The 16,805-nt window shown below is 45.2% G+C and overlaps 1 protein-coding gene across 1 annotated transcript in view; it reads right to left on the bottom strand.

Annotated features, from left to right (window-relative positions):
* LOC112242112 (ryanodine receptor 2) overlaps window positions 1-16,805 on the bottom strand; it is a gene marked incomplete at both ends in the record, with an annotated part of 113,571 nt that overhangs the window by 82,654 nt on the left and 14,112 nt on the right. Inside the window, 9 exon segments of the mRNA XM_042314754.1 lie at window positions 250-450; window positions 1,452-1,871; window positions 1,873-2,032; window positions 3,245-3,469; window positions 5,151-5,385; window positions 6,186-6,230; window positions 6,233-6,263; window positions 10,969-11,128; window positions 16,049-16,209. Coding sequence (XP_042170688.1) covers window positions 250-450; window positions 1,452-1,871; window positions 1,873-2,032; window positions 3,245-3,469; window positions 5,151-5,385; window positions 6,186-6,230; window positions 6,233-6,263; window positions 10,969-11,128; window positions 16,049-16,209 — 1,638 coding nt within the window.

Raw genomic sequence — 16,805 nt, 5'->3', positions numbered from 1 at the left:
CTGATTGACTGACTGATTGACTGACTGACTGATTGACTGATTGACTGACTGACTGACTGATTGACTGACTGATTGACTGACTGATTGACTGACTGATTGACTGACTGACTGACTGACTGATTGACTGACTGACTGACTGACTGACTGACTGATTGACTGACTGATTGATTGACTGACTGACTGATTGACTGATTGACTGACTGATTGACTGATTGATTGACTGATTGACTGACTGAATGATTGATCTACCTGTTCCTGAGGAGGAGATCTGAACTCTTTGGTCTTCCTGGCAGTCAGGGCAGCCGACATGTTGAGCGCCTGCATGACCTCGTTATAACGGAACCGCTGGTTGTCCTGGAGATGAGCCACGAAGTCATCGCTGAAGCCCACCACCGCCTCGATACGGTGGCGCACCTGACAGTCACACAGGTACTGGAGCAGGTGGCACATCTAGAGAGACACAGTCCGGTTAACAACGAGTACTCAGCAGGCAGCACATCTAGAGAGACACAGTCCGGTTAACAACGAGTACTCAGCAGGCAGCACATCTAGAGAGACACAGTCCGGTTAACAACGAGTACTCAGCAGGCAGCACATCTAGAGAGACACAGTCCGGTTAACAACGAGTACTCAGCAGGCAGCACATCTAGAGAGACACAGTCCGGTTAACAACGAGTACTCAGCAGGCAGCACATCTAGAGAGACACAGTCCGGTTAACAACGAGTACTCAGCAGGCAGCACATCTAGAGAGACACAGTCCTGTTAACAACGAGTACTCAGCAGGCAGCACATCTAGAGAGACACAGTCTGGTTAACAACGAGTACTCAGCAGGCAGCACATCTAGAGAGACACAGTCCGGTTAACAACGAGTACTCAGCAGGCAGGCAGCAGAGTACTACAGAGGGTAGTGCGTACGGCCCAGTACATCACTAGGGCCAAGCTTCCTGTCATCCAGGACCTCTATACCAGGCGGTGCCAGACGAAAGCCCTAAAAATTGTCAAAGACTCCAGCCACTCTAGTCATAGACTGTTCTCTCTGCTACAGCACGGCAAGCAGTACCAGAGCGCCAAGTCTAGATCCAAGAGGCTTCGACACATCTTCTACCCCCAAGCCAGAAGACTCCTGAACATCTAATCAAATGTCTACCAGACTATTGGCAGTGTTCCCCCAGCCCCGTTACCCTGCTGCTACTCTCTGTTATTATCTATGCATAGTCACTTTACCTCTACCTACATGTACATATTACCTCAATTACCTTGACTAACCGGTGCCCCCTGTACAAAGCCTCACTACTGTTATTTTACTGCTGCTCTTTAATTATTTTTTACTTAACATTAATTTTTATTAAAACTGCATTGTTGGTTAAGGGCTTGTAAGTCAGCATTTCAGTCAGCATGTGACAAATACCATTTGATTTGCAAATATCATGTCCAGTGTGCCTTGCGTACCTGCAGTTTGACAGGCTCTGGGAGTTTCATCTGGAGCAGTCCTTTAGGCACCTTCCCTGTCCTCTCCTCTCCTCCAGGCCCCTCCCCTCCTCTTCCTCCCTTAGTGACATCACTCTCGGGCGTGTCCGTGGGCGTGTCCGTGGGCGTGTCCCTTCCCTCTGAGAACACGCTGGGTTCTATCAGCTGTAGAATGTTCTTCAGGTCTCCGTTATGGAACACTCCCATGATCAGTAAGGTATAGAACAACTTAATGAGAGGAACGAACAGGAACTCGGTGCTGCCCCCTATAGGATCTCTGACGTGTAGACTCCCCTCGCTCACCGCCTCCGTCAGCATCTCTATGGTCTTGGTCTTCAGGACGTCCAGGGGGAACTCGGGGCTGAACTGGAAGCAGTCGGCTCCGCTGCAGATGAAGGAGGGGGGAGGAGAAGTGCATTCTGGGGCGGAGAGAGGTGCTCAGGCCGATCCCTGGCAGGCCGTGCTTCTTGGTCTCGTCGGGGAACAGAGTGATGGACTTGGTCTCGTCCGTCATGGGGACGATGTATTCATTGTTCATCATGAGACGCGCCGTTGCATAGGTACTGAGGATAGAAGAAATCGCTTTATTGTCCATTTGGTTAGAACAGGAATAAATCCTCTGCCTTTTTTTTACCCCACACTATGAGAAGAACCCCTGGATGTAGAGCATGTTGTGGTGGTTAAGTGCCTTGCTCAAGGGCACAATGGTAGATCTGACACCAGCAGCCCACCTGTAGCCAGTTCAGTCTCCATTTTTTCATCAACCGGGACTTAAAAAGGATCTCTACAGATCGGTGTCCCACCCACCGGACGGTTGAGCTAACGTAGGCTAATGTGATTAGCATGAGGTTGAACTAATGTAGGCTAATGCAATTAGCATGAGGTTGAGCTAACGTAGGCTAATGCGATTAGCATGAGGTTGAGCTAATGTAGCATGAGGTTGAACTTGGCTAGCATGAGGTTGAACTAACGTAGGCTAAGCTATTAGCATGAGGTTGAACTAACGTAGGCTAATGTGATTAGCATGATTGAGCAATGAGATTAGCATGAGGTTGAACTAACGTAGGCTAATGTGATTAGCATGAGGTTGAACTAACGTAGGCTAATGCGATTAGCATGAGGTTGAACTAACGCAGGTTGAACTAACGTAGGCTAATGTGATTAGCATGAGGTTGTAAGTAACAAGAACATTTCCCAGGACATAGACATATCTGATATGGCAGAAAGATTCAATTATTGTTAATCTAACTGCACTGTCCAATTTACAGTAGCTATTACAGTGAAATAATGCCATGCTATTGTTTAAGGAGAGTGCACAGTTATGAACTTGAAAAGTTATTAATAAACCAATTAGGCACATTTGGGCAGTCTTGATACAAAATAGAAATGCAATGGTTCATTGGATCAGGCTAAAACTTTGCACATACACTGCTGCCATCTAGTGGCAATCTAAATTGCTCCTCGGCTAGAATAATACAATATGGCCTTTCTCTTGCATTTCAGAGATGATGGTACAAAAAAAATACAAAACAACGGTTGTTTTTTTCTTTGTATTATATTTTACCAGATCTAATGTGTTATATTCTCTTACATTAATTTCACATTTCCAAAAACTTCAAAGTGTTTCCTTTCAAACGGTTCCAAGAATGTGCATATCCGTGCTTCAGGTCCTGAGCTACAGGCAGTTAGATATGGGTATGTCATTTTAGGCAAAAACTGAAAAACTAGCAACATTCCGGTTCCTGGCCCACCTCTCTAACCTGTGGGCTAGCTACCTGAGGTGGATGTCTATGAGCAGGTCGTAGTATCCAGTCCTGAGGAGACCAGGCATGTACTTGTTCTCTATGGCGTAGAGCAGCTGTGCCTCGTCGGCGTGGGAGCAGAGGGCGTGGGCCACACGGTTGTTCCCCAGAGCGCACACAGCAGAGTACAACCTCAGAGTATGGTAGTGGAACTTCAACAGATCCTTCTGCTCAGTCAACTCCAGGATATCAACTGACCTGGGGAGGAGGAGGAGGAGGAGAGAGGAGGAAGAGGAGGAGAGGGGGGAGGACGAGGAGGGGAAGAAAGATGACAAGGGGGAGGAAGAGGAGGAAGATGACAAGGGGGAGGAGTAGGAAGAGGAGGAAAAGGAGGAGGAAGATGAGGAGGAGAAGGAAGAGTAGGGGGAGGAGGATGACAAGGGGGAGGTGGAGGAGGAAGAGGAGAAGGAGGAGGAGGAAGAGGGGGAGAGGTAGAGGAGGAGGATAGGTAGAGGAGGAGGAGGGGGAGGGGGAGAGGGGAGGAGAAGGGGGAGAGGGGGAGCAGTAGAGGAGGAGGGGAAAGAGGAGGGGGAGAGGTAGAGTAGAAGGAGGTAGAGAAGGAGGAGGGGTAGAGGAGGAGGAGGGGGAGAGGAAGAGGGGGGAGAGGTAGAGGAGGAGGATAGGTAGAGGAGGAGGAGGGGGAGGGGGAGGAGAAGGGGAGAGGGGAGGAGAAGGGGGAGAGGGGGAGCAGTAGAGGAGGAGGGGGGGAAGAGGAGGGGGAGAGGTAGAGTAGAAGGAGGTAGAGAAGGAGGAGGGGAGGGGTAGAGGAGGAGGAGGGGGAGAGGTAGAGGAGGGGGAGAGAGGTAGAGGAGGAGGAGAGGTAGAGGAGGTGGAGGAGGGGGGGGAGGGGGACGGTAGAGGAGGAGGAGGGGGGGAGAGGTAGAGGAGGTGGAGGAGGGGGAGGGGTAGAGGAGGAGAGGTAGAAGAGGAGGAGGAGAGGTAGAGGAGGTGGAGGAGGGGGAGAGGTAGAGGAGGAGGAGAGGTAGAGAAGGAGGAGGGGGAGAGAGGAGGAGGAGAGGTAGAGGAGGAGAGGTAGAGGAGGAGGATGGGGAGGAGGAGAGGTAGAGGAGGAGGATGGGGAGGAGGAGAGGTAGAGGAAGAGGGGGAGGGGGAGAGGTATAGGAGGAGGGGGAGAGGTAGAGGTGGAGGAGGAGGGGGAGGAGGAAAGAGGTAGAGGAGGAGGAGGGGGAGAGGGGGAGGCGGGGGAGGTAGAGGAGGAGGAGGAAGAGGGGGAGGAGGAGGGGGTCGGTAGAGGAGAAGGAGGATGAAAAGGAGGAGGGGGACACAGAAGGTCAATAAACTGACATACAGCTTAGTGAGGAACTTCCTGATTGCAACAACATTTTATTGCTTCTCATACATTACGTTCTGCTATCGTTCACCTTTGTTCACCTTTTCTGCTATCGTTCACCTTTTCTGCTATCGTTTCTCCTTTCGTTCACCTTCTCTGCTATCGTTCACCTTTCTGCTATCGCTCACCTTTGTTCACCTTTTCTGCTATCGTTCCCCTTCTCTGCTATCGTTCACCTTCTCTGCTATCGTTCAGCTTCTCTGCTATCGTTCCCCTTCTCTGCTATCGTTCCCCTTCTCTGCTATCGTTCCCCTTCTCTGCTATCGCTCACCTTCTCTGCTATCGTTCCCCTTCTCTGCTATCGTTCCCCTTCACTGCTTCGTTCACCTTTTCTGCTATCGTTCCCCTTCTCTGCTATCGTTCCCCTTTTCTGCTATCGTTCCCCTTTCTCTGCTTTCGTTAACCGCTGCACTAATTTCTAATAAGAAATTTAAAAATCTATAGGTCGTTAAATTTTTGACAGATATTGTTGTACCATATTTAAGCCCTCCCTCACTCCTGACGAGTGGGACAGGGCAGGGTCATCACCTGTTCTCCTCAGGTATATGCAGGGACATGAACTGGAGCGGTTCAGAGCAGGTGACCAGCCAGCCATGGCGGTCGTTGACCCGGGATACGTCCACCTTGAGGAAGTGGTTGGGCACCCTGCTCCACAGCACCGGGGTCAGGAACTGGACATGCAGCCTGGGAGGACACTGGGGACTGGAGTTCCTCCTCTCACTCTTAAACAGTCCCGCTGACAGGGGCATGACGTTCTAGTAACATAGAAACAGACAGGTTTAGGGTTAGGTTCTGGGAGGGGAGGGGACAGGAGTTCCTCCTCTCACTCTTAAACAGTCCCGCTGACAGGGGCATGACCTTCTCTGCTATCGTTCTGATGGAGAAAGTAATGGAGGATTGTGGGTTAGGGACATAATTCACTTCATCACTCTTTCAAAGGTCAAACTATGGCTTTACATAACTGTACCTCCTACAAAAAGTGCCAATCTATTTTTTTGCGTGACATTTAAAAAAAAAAAAATCTAACATATAAATAAATACTTGGATTGAAACATACAACAGGCTTTACAGTCCTGGAGCTACTGTAGAGGTCAGAGTCCTGGAGCTACTGTAGAGGTCAGAGTCCTGGAGCTACTGTAGAGGTCAGATTCCTGGAGCTACTGTAGAGGTCAGAGTCCTGGAGCTACTGTAGAGGTCAGAGTCCTGGAGCTACTGTAGAGATCAGAGTCCTGGAGCTACTGTAGAGGTCAGAGTCCTGGAGCTACGGCAGAAGTCTGTAGAGTCCCACAGAGACAGGAGCTTTGTGGGTGACCTATCCTTAGTGTGTGGTTTTACCCTGATCTGATGCAGAGACAGGTACGTGAAGTACACAGATGTCTCATCAGTGGTGCACCGACCAAAGAAAGCCATTCAGAGGCCTACAGAGAGAGACAAACCTCATAACCTTCCACAGCCAGTAGAGACAGCTCCAAATTGACTTTTCCCAGAGCCCATATCTGTAGCCCTATTTGTGGCTGCCCTCCCATCCTGTCAGTACAGAGCTGTACCTGTTCCTCCATCCCGGTCCTAGTTCAAACTGAAAGATGCTGGGGCTGGTGGCCTGAGCGACACAGCAGGGAACAGCTTGGTACTGGGCTCCACCTGCAGAGAGAGAACACAGAGACACAGCTATTAAAACACAGGATATGGACAAATCACACCCCATTCCCTATATAGAACACTACTTTAGACCAGAGCCCTATTCCCTATATAACCACTACTGTTGACCAGAGCCCTATTCCTTATATAGAACACTACTTTAGACCAGAGCCCTATTCCCTATATAGACCACTACTGTTGACCAGAGCCCTATTCCCTATATAGAACAGTACTTTGACCAGAGCCCTATTCCCTATATAGACCACTACTGTTGACCAGAGCCCTATTCCCTGAGACCACTACTGTTGACCAGAGCTCTATTCCCTATATAGAACACTACTGTTGATCAGAGCCCTATTCCCTATATAGTACACTACTGTTGACCAGAGCCCTATTCCCTATATAGACCACTACTGTTGACCAGAGCCCTATTCCCTTTATAGAACACTACTGTTGATCAGAGCCCTATTCCCTATTTTTACACTACATTTGACCAGAGCCCTATTCCCATATAAAACACTACTTTTGACCAGAGCCCTATTCCCTATATAGAACACTACTGTTGACCAGAGCCCTATTCCTGTATATAGACCACTACTGTTGACCAGAGCCCTATTCCTGTAGAGGTAGTACACTACTGTTGACCAGAGCCCTATTCCCTATATAGAACACTACTTTTGACCAGGACCCTATTCCCTATATAGACCACTACTGTTGACCAGAGCCCTATTCCTTATATAGAACACTACTTTAGACCAGAGCCCTATTCCCTATATAGTCACTACTGTTGACCAGAGCCCTATTCCCTATAGAACACTACTTTAGACCAGAGCCCTGGATTCCCTACTATAGACCACTACTGTTGACCAGAGCCCTATTCCCACAGAGACCACTACTGTTGACCAGAGCCTATTCCCTTTAAGAACACTACTGTTGATCAGAGCCCTATTCCTATATAGTACACTACTGTTGACCAGAGCCCTATTCCCTAAAGAAACTACTGTTGACAGAGCCCTATTCCCTATATAGAACACTACTGTTGATCAGAGCCTATTCCAGCCATATAGTACACTCCACTGTTGACCCCAGAGCCCTATTCCCTATATAGAACACTACTTTTGACCAGAGCCCTATTCCCTATATAGAACACTACTGTTGACCAGAGCCCTATTCCCTATATAGACCACTACTGTTGACCAGAGCCCTATTCCCTATATAGTAACACTGTTGACCAGAGCCCTATTCCTATAGAGAGACACAGAGGGCCCTATTCCCTATATAGACCACTACTGTTGACCAGAGCCCTATTCCCTATATAGAACACTACTGTTGACCAGAGCCCTATTCCCTATATAGAACACTACTGTTGACCAGAGCCCTATTCCCTATATAGAACACTACTGTTGACCAGAGCCCTATTCCCTATATAGAACACTACTGTTGACCAGAGCCCTATTCCCTATATAGAACACTACTTTTGACCAGAGCCCTATTCCCTATATAGAACACTACTGTTGACCAGAGCCCTATTCCCTATATAGAACACTACTTTGACCAGAGCCCTATTCCCTATATAGAACACTACTGTTGACCAGAGCCCTATTCCCTATATAGAACACTACTTTTGACCAGGGCCCTATTCCCTATATAGAACACTACTGTTAACCAGAGCCCTATTCCCTATATAGAACACTACTGTTGACCAGAGCCCTATTCCCTATATAGAACACTACTTTTGACCAGGGCCCTATTCCCTATATAGAACACTACTGTTGACCAGAGCCCTATTCCCTATATAGTACACTACTGTTGACCAGAGCCCTATTCCCTATATAGAACACTACTTTTGACCAGGGCCCAATGTCAGAATAATAGTAGAGAGAACAATTTATTTCAGATTTGATTTCTTTCATCACATTCCCAGTGGGTCAGAAGTATACATACACTCAATTAGTATTTGGTAGCATTGCCCTTAAATTGGTTAACTTTGGTCAAATGTTTCGGGTAGCCTTCCACAAGCTTCCCACAATAGGGAAATTTTGGCCCATTCCTCCTGACAGAGAAGGTGTAACTGAGTCAGGTTTGTAGGCCTCCTTGCTCACACACACTTTTTCAGTTCTGCCCACAAATATTCTATAGGATTGAGATCAGAGCTTTGTGATGGCCACTCCAATACAGTGACTCTGTTGTCCTTGAGCCATTTTTCCACAACTTTGGAAGTATGCTTGGGGTCATTGTCCATTTGGAAGACGCATTTGCAGCAAAGCTTTAACTTCCTGACTGATGTCTTGAGATGTTGCTTCAATATATCAACATCATTTTCCTACCTCATGTTCCATCTATTTTGTGAAGTGCACCAGTCCCTCTTGCATTAAAGCACCCCCACAACATGATGCTCCCACCCGCGTGCTTCACAGTTGGGATGGTGTTCTTCGGCTTGCAAGCCTCCCCCTATTTCTTCCAAACATAACGATGGTCATTATGGCCAAACAGTTATATTTCTGTTTCATCAGACCAGAGTACATTTCTCCAAAAAGTACGATCTTTGTCCCCATGTGCAGTTGCAAAACGTAGTCTGGTTTTGGAGCAGTGGATTCATCCTTGATGAGCCTTTCAGGTTATATCGATATAGGACTCGTTTTACTGTGGATATAGATACTTTTGTACCTGTTCCCCCAGCATCTTCACAAGGTCCTTTTTCTGTTGTTCTGGGATTGATTTGCACTTTTCGCAACAAGTTTGTATGATGGCAATTTGCATATACTCCAGAATGTTATGAAGAGTGATCAGATGAATTGCAAAGTCCCTCTTTGCCATGCAAATAAACTGAATCCCCCAAAAACATTTCCACTGCATTTCAGCCCTGCCACAAAAGGACCAGCTGACATCATGTCAGTGATTCTCTCGTTAACAGAGGTGTGAGTTCTGACGAGGACAAGGCTAGAGATCACTCTGTCAAGCTGATTGAGTTCGAATAACAGACTGGAAGCTACAAAAGGAGGGGGGTGCTTGGAATCATTGCTCTTCCTCTGTCAACCATGGGTACCTGCAAGGAAGCACGTGCCGTCATCATTGCTTTGCACAAAAAAGGCCTTCACAGGCAAGGATATTGCTGGCAGTAAGATTGCACCTAAATCAACCATTTATCAGATCACCAAGAACTTAAAGGAGAGCGGTTCAATTGTTGTGAAGAAGGCTTCAGGGCGCCCAAGAAAGTCCAGCAAGCGCCAGGACCGTCTCCTAAAGTTGATTCAGCTGCGGGAGCGGGGCAGGAATGGCAGCAGGCAGGTGTGAGTGCATCTGCACGCACAGTGAGGCGAAGACATTTGGAGGATGGCCTGGTGTCAAGAAGGGCAACAAAGAAGAAGCCTCTTCTCTCCAGGAAAAACATCAGGGACAGACTGATATTCTGTAAAAGGTTCAGGGATTGGACTGTTGAGGACTGGGGTAAAGTCATTTTCTCTTATGAATCTCCTTTCCGATTGTTTGGGGCATCCGGTAAAAAGTTTGTCCGGAGAAGACAAGGTGAGCGCTACCATCAGCCCTGTGTCATGCCAACAGTAAGGCATCCTGAGACCATTCATGTGTGGGGTTGCTTCTCAGCCAAGGGAGTGGGCTCACTCACAATTTTGCCAAGAACACAGCCATGAATAAAGAATGGTACCAACACATCCTCCAAGACCAACTTCTCCCAACCATCCAGAAACAGTTTGGTGACGAACAATGCCTTTTCCAGCATGATGGAGCACCTTGCCATAAAGCAATAGTGATAACTAAGTGGCTCGAGGAACAAAACATCTATATGATGGGTCCATCGTCAGGAAACTCCCCAGACCTTAAACCCATTGAGAACTTGTGGTCAATCCTCAAGAGGCAGGTGGACAAACAAAAACCCACAAATTCTGACAAACTACAAACATTGATTATGTAAGAATGGGCTGCCATCAGTCAGGATGTTAATTGACAGCATGCCAGGGTGGATTGCAGAGGTCCTGAAAAAGAAGGGTCAACCCTGCAAATAGTGACTCTTTGCATCAACTTCATGTAATTGTCAATAAAAGCCTTTGACACGTATGAAATGCTTGTAATTATACTTCAGTATTCTATAGTAACATCTGACAAAAATATCTAAAGACACTGAAGCAGAAAACTTTGTGAAAATTATATTTGTGTCATTCTCAAAACTTTTGGCTACGACTGTACATGGTCAACATTGTCAGCAAGGAGTGTCTGCTAAATGACTCACTGACTGTAAGTGACTCTGGATCAGAGCGTCTGCTAAATGACTCACTGACTGTAAGTGACTCTGAATCAGACCGTCTGCTAAATGACTCACTGACTGTAAGTGGCTCTGGATCAGACCGTCTGCTAAATGACTCACTGACTGTAAGTGACTCTGGATCAGAGCGTCTGCTAAATGACTCACTGACTGTAAGTGACTCTGGAACAGAGCGTCTGCTAAATGACTCACTGACTGTAAGTGACCCTGGGTCAGACCGTCTGCTAAATGACTCACTGACTGTAAGTGACTCTGGATCAGACCGTCTGCTAAATGACTCATTGACTGTAAGTGACTCTGGATCAGAGCATCTGCTAAATGACTCACTGACTGTAAGTGACTCTGGATCAGACCGTCTGCTAAATGAATATCATGTAAATGTAGCAATAGGAGGTTGATGACCATGTGGTAACAGCGCTGTGTCTCCACCTGGTAGTACGTGCTGAGCTCCTTCCCATTGGCAGTGAAGGTTAGCAGTCCGTTAACTGTGTCCACCAGACATCCAATCTCCAGACCGTTGTTGTTCCGACCCTGACCAGGACTCGTACTCTCTCCAGCCCACACCATGTAGCAGTTACTACGCTTGATGCTAGAGACAGAGACAGTAGTTACTACGCTTGATGCTAGAGACAGAGACAGAGACAGTAGTTACTACGCTTGATGCTATAGACAGAGACAGTAGTTACTACGCTTGATACTATAGACAGAGACAGAGACAGTAGTTACTACGCTTGATGCTATAGACAGAGACAGAGACAGTAGTTACTACGCTGGATGCTATAGACAGAGACAGAGACAGTAGTTACTACGCTGGATGCTATAGACAGAGACAGAGACAGTAGTTACTACGCTTGATACTATAGACAGAGACAGTAGTTACTACGCTTGATGCTATAGACAGAGACAGAGACAGTAGTTACTACGCTGACAGATGCTTACTACGCTAGACAGAGACAGTAGTTACTACGCTTGATGCTATAGACAGAGACAGAGACAGTAGTTACTACGCTTGATACTATAGACAGAGACAGAGACAGTAGTTACTACGCTTGATGCTATAGACAGAGACAGAGACAGTAGTTACTACGCTGGATGCTATAGACAGAGACAGTAGTTACTACGCTGATGCTATAGACAGACAGAGACAGAGACTAGTTACTACGCTTGATGCTATAGACAGAGACAGTAGTTACTACGCTTGATGCTAGAGACAGAGACAGAGACAGTAGTTACTACGCTTGATACTATAGACAGTCAGAGACAGTAGTTACTACGCTTGATGTTATAGACAGAGACAGCAGTTACTACGCTTGATACTATAGACAGAGACAGTAGTTACTACACTTGATGCTATAGACAGATACAGAGACAGTAGTTACTACGCTTGATGCTATAGACAGAGACAGTAGTTACTACGCTTGATGCTATAGACAGAGACAGAGACAGTAGTTACTACGCTTGATGCTATAGACAGAGACATAGACAGTAGTTACTACGCTTGATGCTATAGACAGAGACAGTAGTTACTACGCTTGATGTTATAGACTGAGACAGTAGTTACTACGCTTGATGCTATAGACAGAGACAGAGACAGTAGTTACTACGCTTGATGCTATAGACAGAGAGAGACAGTAGTTACTACGCTTGATGCTATAGACAGAGACAGAGACAGTAGTTACTATGATTGATGCTATAGACAGAGACAGAGACAGTAGTTACTACGCTTGATGCTATAGACAGAGACAGAGACAGTAGTTACTACGCTTGATACTATAGACAGAGACAGCAGTTACTACGCTTGATGCTATAGACAGAGACAGTAGTTACTAAGCTTGATACTATAGACAGAGACAGTAGTTACTACACTTGATGCTATAGACAGAGACAGTAGTTACTACGCTTGATGCTATAGACAGAGACAGAGACAGTAGTTACTACGCTTGATACTATAGACAGAGACAGTAGTTACTACGCTTGATACTATAGACAGAGACAGAGACAGTAGTTACTACGCTTGATGCTATAGACAGAGACAGCAGTTACTACGCTTGATACTATAGACAGAGACAGCAGTTACTACACGTGATGCTATAGAAAGAGACAGAGACAGTAGCTACTACGCTTGATACTATAGACAGAGACAGCAGTTACTACGATTGATACTATAGACAGAGACAGCAGTTACTACACTTGATGCTATAGACAGAGAAAGAGACAGTAGTTACTACGCTTGATGCTATAGACAGAGACAGAGACAGTAGTTACTACGCTTGATACTATAGACAGAGACAGTAGTTACTACGCTTGATACTATAGACAGAGACAGAGACAGTAGTTACTACGCTTGATGCTATAGACAGAGACAGTAGTTACTACGCTTGATGCTATAGACAGAGACAGAGACAGTAGTTACTACGCTTGATGCTATAGACAGAGACAGTAGTTACTACACTTGATGCTATAGACAGAGACAGTAGTTACTACGCTTGATGCTATAGACAGAGACAGAGACAGTAGTTACTACGCTTGATACTATAGACAGAGACAGTAGTTACTACGCTTGATACTATAGACAGAGACAGAGACAGTTACTACGCTTGATGCTATAGACAGAGACAGCAGTTACTACGCTTGATACTATAGACAGAGACAGTAGTTACTACACTTGATGCTATAGACAGAGACAGAGACAGTAGTTACTACGCTTGATGCTATAGACAGAGACAGAGACAGTTACTACGCTTGATACTATAGACAGAGACAGCAGTTACTACACTTGATGCTATAGACAGAGAAAGAGACAGTAGTTACTACGCTTGATGCTATAGACAGAGACAGAGACAGTAGTTACTACGCTTGATACTATAGACAGAGACAGTAGTTACTACGCTTGATACTATAGACAGAGACAGAGACAGTAGTTACTACGCTTGATACTATAGACATAGACAGCAGTTACTACGCTTGATGCTATAGACAGAGACAGTAGTGACTACACTTGATGCTATAGAAAGAGACATTAGTTACTACGCTTGATGCTATAGACAGAGACAGTAGTTACTACGCTTGATGCTATAGACAGAGACAGCAGTTACTACGCTTGATACTATAGACAGAGACAGCAGTTACTACACTTGATACTATAGACAGAGACAGTAGTTACTACGCTTGATGCTATAGACAGAAACAGCAGTTACTACGCTTGATGCTATAGACAGAGACAGTAGTTACTACGCTTGATGCTATAGACAGAGACAGTAGATACTACACTTGATGCTATAGACAGAGACAGTAGTTACTACACTTGATACTATAGACAGAGACAGAGACAGCAGTTACTACGCTTGATGCTACAGACTGAGAGAGAGACAGTAGTTACTACGCTTGATACTATAGACAGAGACAGCAGTTACTACGCTTGATGCTACAGACTGAGAGAGAGACAGTAGTTACTACGCTTGATACTATAGACAGAGACAGTAGTTACTACGCTTGATGCTATAGACAGAGACAGTAGTTACTACGCTTGATGCTATAGACAGAGCCAGTAGTTACTACGCTGGATGCTATAGACAGAGACAGAGACAGTACGTACTACGCTTGACACTATAGACAGAGACAGTAGTTACTACGCTTGATACTATAGACAGAGACAGTAGTTACTACGCTTGATGCTATAGACAGAGACAGAGACAGTACTCACGACGCTTGATGCTATAGACAGAGACAGCAGTTACTACACTTGGTGCTATAGACAGAGACAGAGACAGCAGATACTACGCTTGATACTATAGACAGAGACAGCAGTTACTACACTTGATGCTATAGACAGAGACAGTCGTTACTACACTTGATGCTATAGACAGAGACATCAGTTACTACACTTGATGCTATAGACAGAGACAGTAGTTACTACGCTTGATGCTATAGACAGAGACAGACACAGTAGTTACTACGCTTGATGCTATAGACAGAGACAGCAGTTACTACGCTTGATGCTATAGACAGAGACAGTAGTTACTACGCTTGATGCTATAGACAGAGACAGAGACAGTTACTACGCTTGATGCTATAGACAGAGACAGTAGTTACTACGCTTGATGCTATAGACAGAGACAGAGACAGCAGTTACTACGCTTGATGCTATAGACAGAGACAGAGACAGCAGTTACTACGCTTGATGCTATAGACAGAGACAGTAGTTACTACACTTGATGCTATAGACAGAGACAGTAGTTATGCTACGCTGATGCTATAGACAGAGACAGAGACAGTAGTTACTACGCTTGATGCTATAGACAGAGACAGAGACAGTAGTTACTACGCTTGATGCTATAGACAGAGACAGTAGTTACTACGCTTGATGCTATAGACAGAGACAGAGACAGTAGTTACTACGCTTGATGCTATAGACAGAGACAGTAGTTACTACGCTTGATACTATAGACAGAGACAGAGACAGTAGTTACTACGCTTGATGCTATAGACAGAGACAGCGACAGTAGTTACTACGCTTGATGCTATAGACAGAGACAGTAGTTACTACCCTTGATGCTATAGACAGAGACAGCAGTTACTACGCTTGATGCTATAGACAGAGACAGAGACAGTAGTTACTACGCTTGATGCTATAGACAGAGACAGAGACAGTAGTTACTACGCTTGATGCTAGAGACAGAGACAGTAGTTACTCCGCTTGATGCTATAGACAGAGACAGAGACAGTAGTTACTACGCTTGATGCTATAGACAGAGACAGAGACAGTAGTTACTACGCTTGATGCTAGAGACAGAGACAGTAGTTACTACGCTTGATACTATAGACAGAGACAGAGACAGTAGGTACTACGCTTGATGCTATAGACAGAGACAGAGACAGTAGTTACTATGATGCTAGAGACAGAGACAGTTTTACTACGCTTGATGCTAGAGACAGAGACAGTTTTTACTACGCTTGATGCTAGAGACAGAGACAGTAGTTACTACACTTGATACTATAGACAGAGACAGTAGTTACTACGCTTGATACTATAGACAGAGACAGAGACAGTAGTTACTACGCTTGACACTATAGACAGAGACAGTAGTTACTACCCTTGATGCTATAGACAGAGACAGAGACAGTAGTTACTACGCTTGATACTATAGACAGAGACAGCGACAGTAGTTACTATGCTTGATGCTATAGACAGAGACAGAGACAGTAGTTACTACCCTTGATGCTATAGACAGAGACAGCAGTTACTACCCTTGATACTATAGACAGAGACAGAGACACTTCACAATCATCGTTTTACAGTACAACCACAACCATAAAAGAAGAAACATTTGAGATGTGAAATTCTAAATATTCCAACCACATAAGAAGCAGAGTATGATCATGACTAACTAGCAGGATATTTGAGTATCAGTTCTGATTGAGTCTGAACACAGGACAGTGTGTGTGTGTGTATGTGTGACGTGCGTGCGTGTGTCCTCAGCTTGACCCCAGGAACCCCCAGATATCTGACCTCTCGTGAACTTTGCCCTTCTCGTCTCCCAGGGTTACGGTGACGGTGCGGACCTTTTGGAGGTCGAAGGCCATGTCGTACTGGTGGAAGTCAGAGGTCACCCAGCCAACCCACACACTGCTGGGCTCCTGACCAGGGAAGATCCTCACTGAGTAGTAGTACTGGGGAGAGACCATGGACATATAGGGTTATATTAGGTTATAAAGGGTTATAGGGTTATTTAGGGTTATAAACTGTTATAAATGGTTATATAAGGTTATATAGGGTTATAAAGGGCTATATAGGGTTATAAAGGGTTATATAAGGTTACATAGGGTTATATAGGGTTATAAAGGTTTATAAAGGCTTATATAGGGTTATATAGGGTTATAAAGGGCTATATAGGGTTATAAAGGGTTATATAAGGTTACATAGGGTTATATAGGGTTATAAAGGTTTATAAAGGCTTATATAGGGTTATATAGGGTTATAAAGGGTTATATAAGGTTACATAGGGTTATGAAGGGTTATATAGGGTTATCTTAGGATATAAAGGGATATATATATGGTTATAAAGGGTTATATAAGGTTACATAGGGTTATAAAGGGCTATATAGGGTTATAAAGGGTTATATAAGGTTACATAGGGTTATAAAGGGTTATATAGGGTTATAAAGGGCTATATAGGGTTATCTTAGGATATAAAGGGTTATAAAGGGTTATGTGGGGTTAATTTAGATTATATATGGTTATATTAGGTTAAAAAATGTTATATTAG

This window comes from Oncorhynchus tshawytscha, unplaced genomic scaffold (genome assembly GCF_018296145.1).
Source record: "Oncorhynchus tshawytscha isolate Ot180627B unplaced genomic scaffold, Otsh_v2.0 Un_contig_7070_pilon_pilon, whole genome shotgun sequence".
Lineage (NCBI taxonomy): Eukaryota > Metazoa > Chordata > Actinopteri > Salmoniformes > Salmonidae > Oncorhynchus > Oncorhynchus tshawytscha.
Note: the sequence above shows the minus strand (reverse complement) of the source record. Positions and strands in the feature narration are given on the sequence as shown.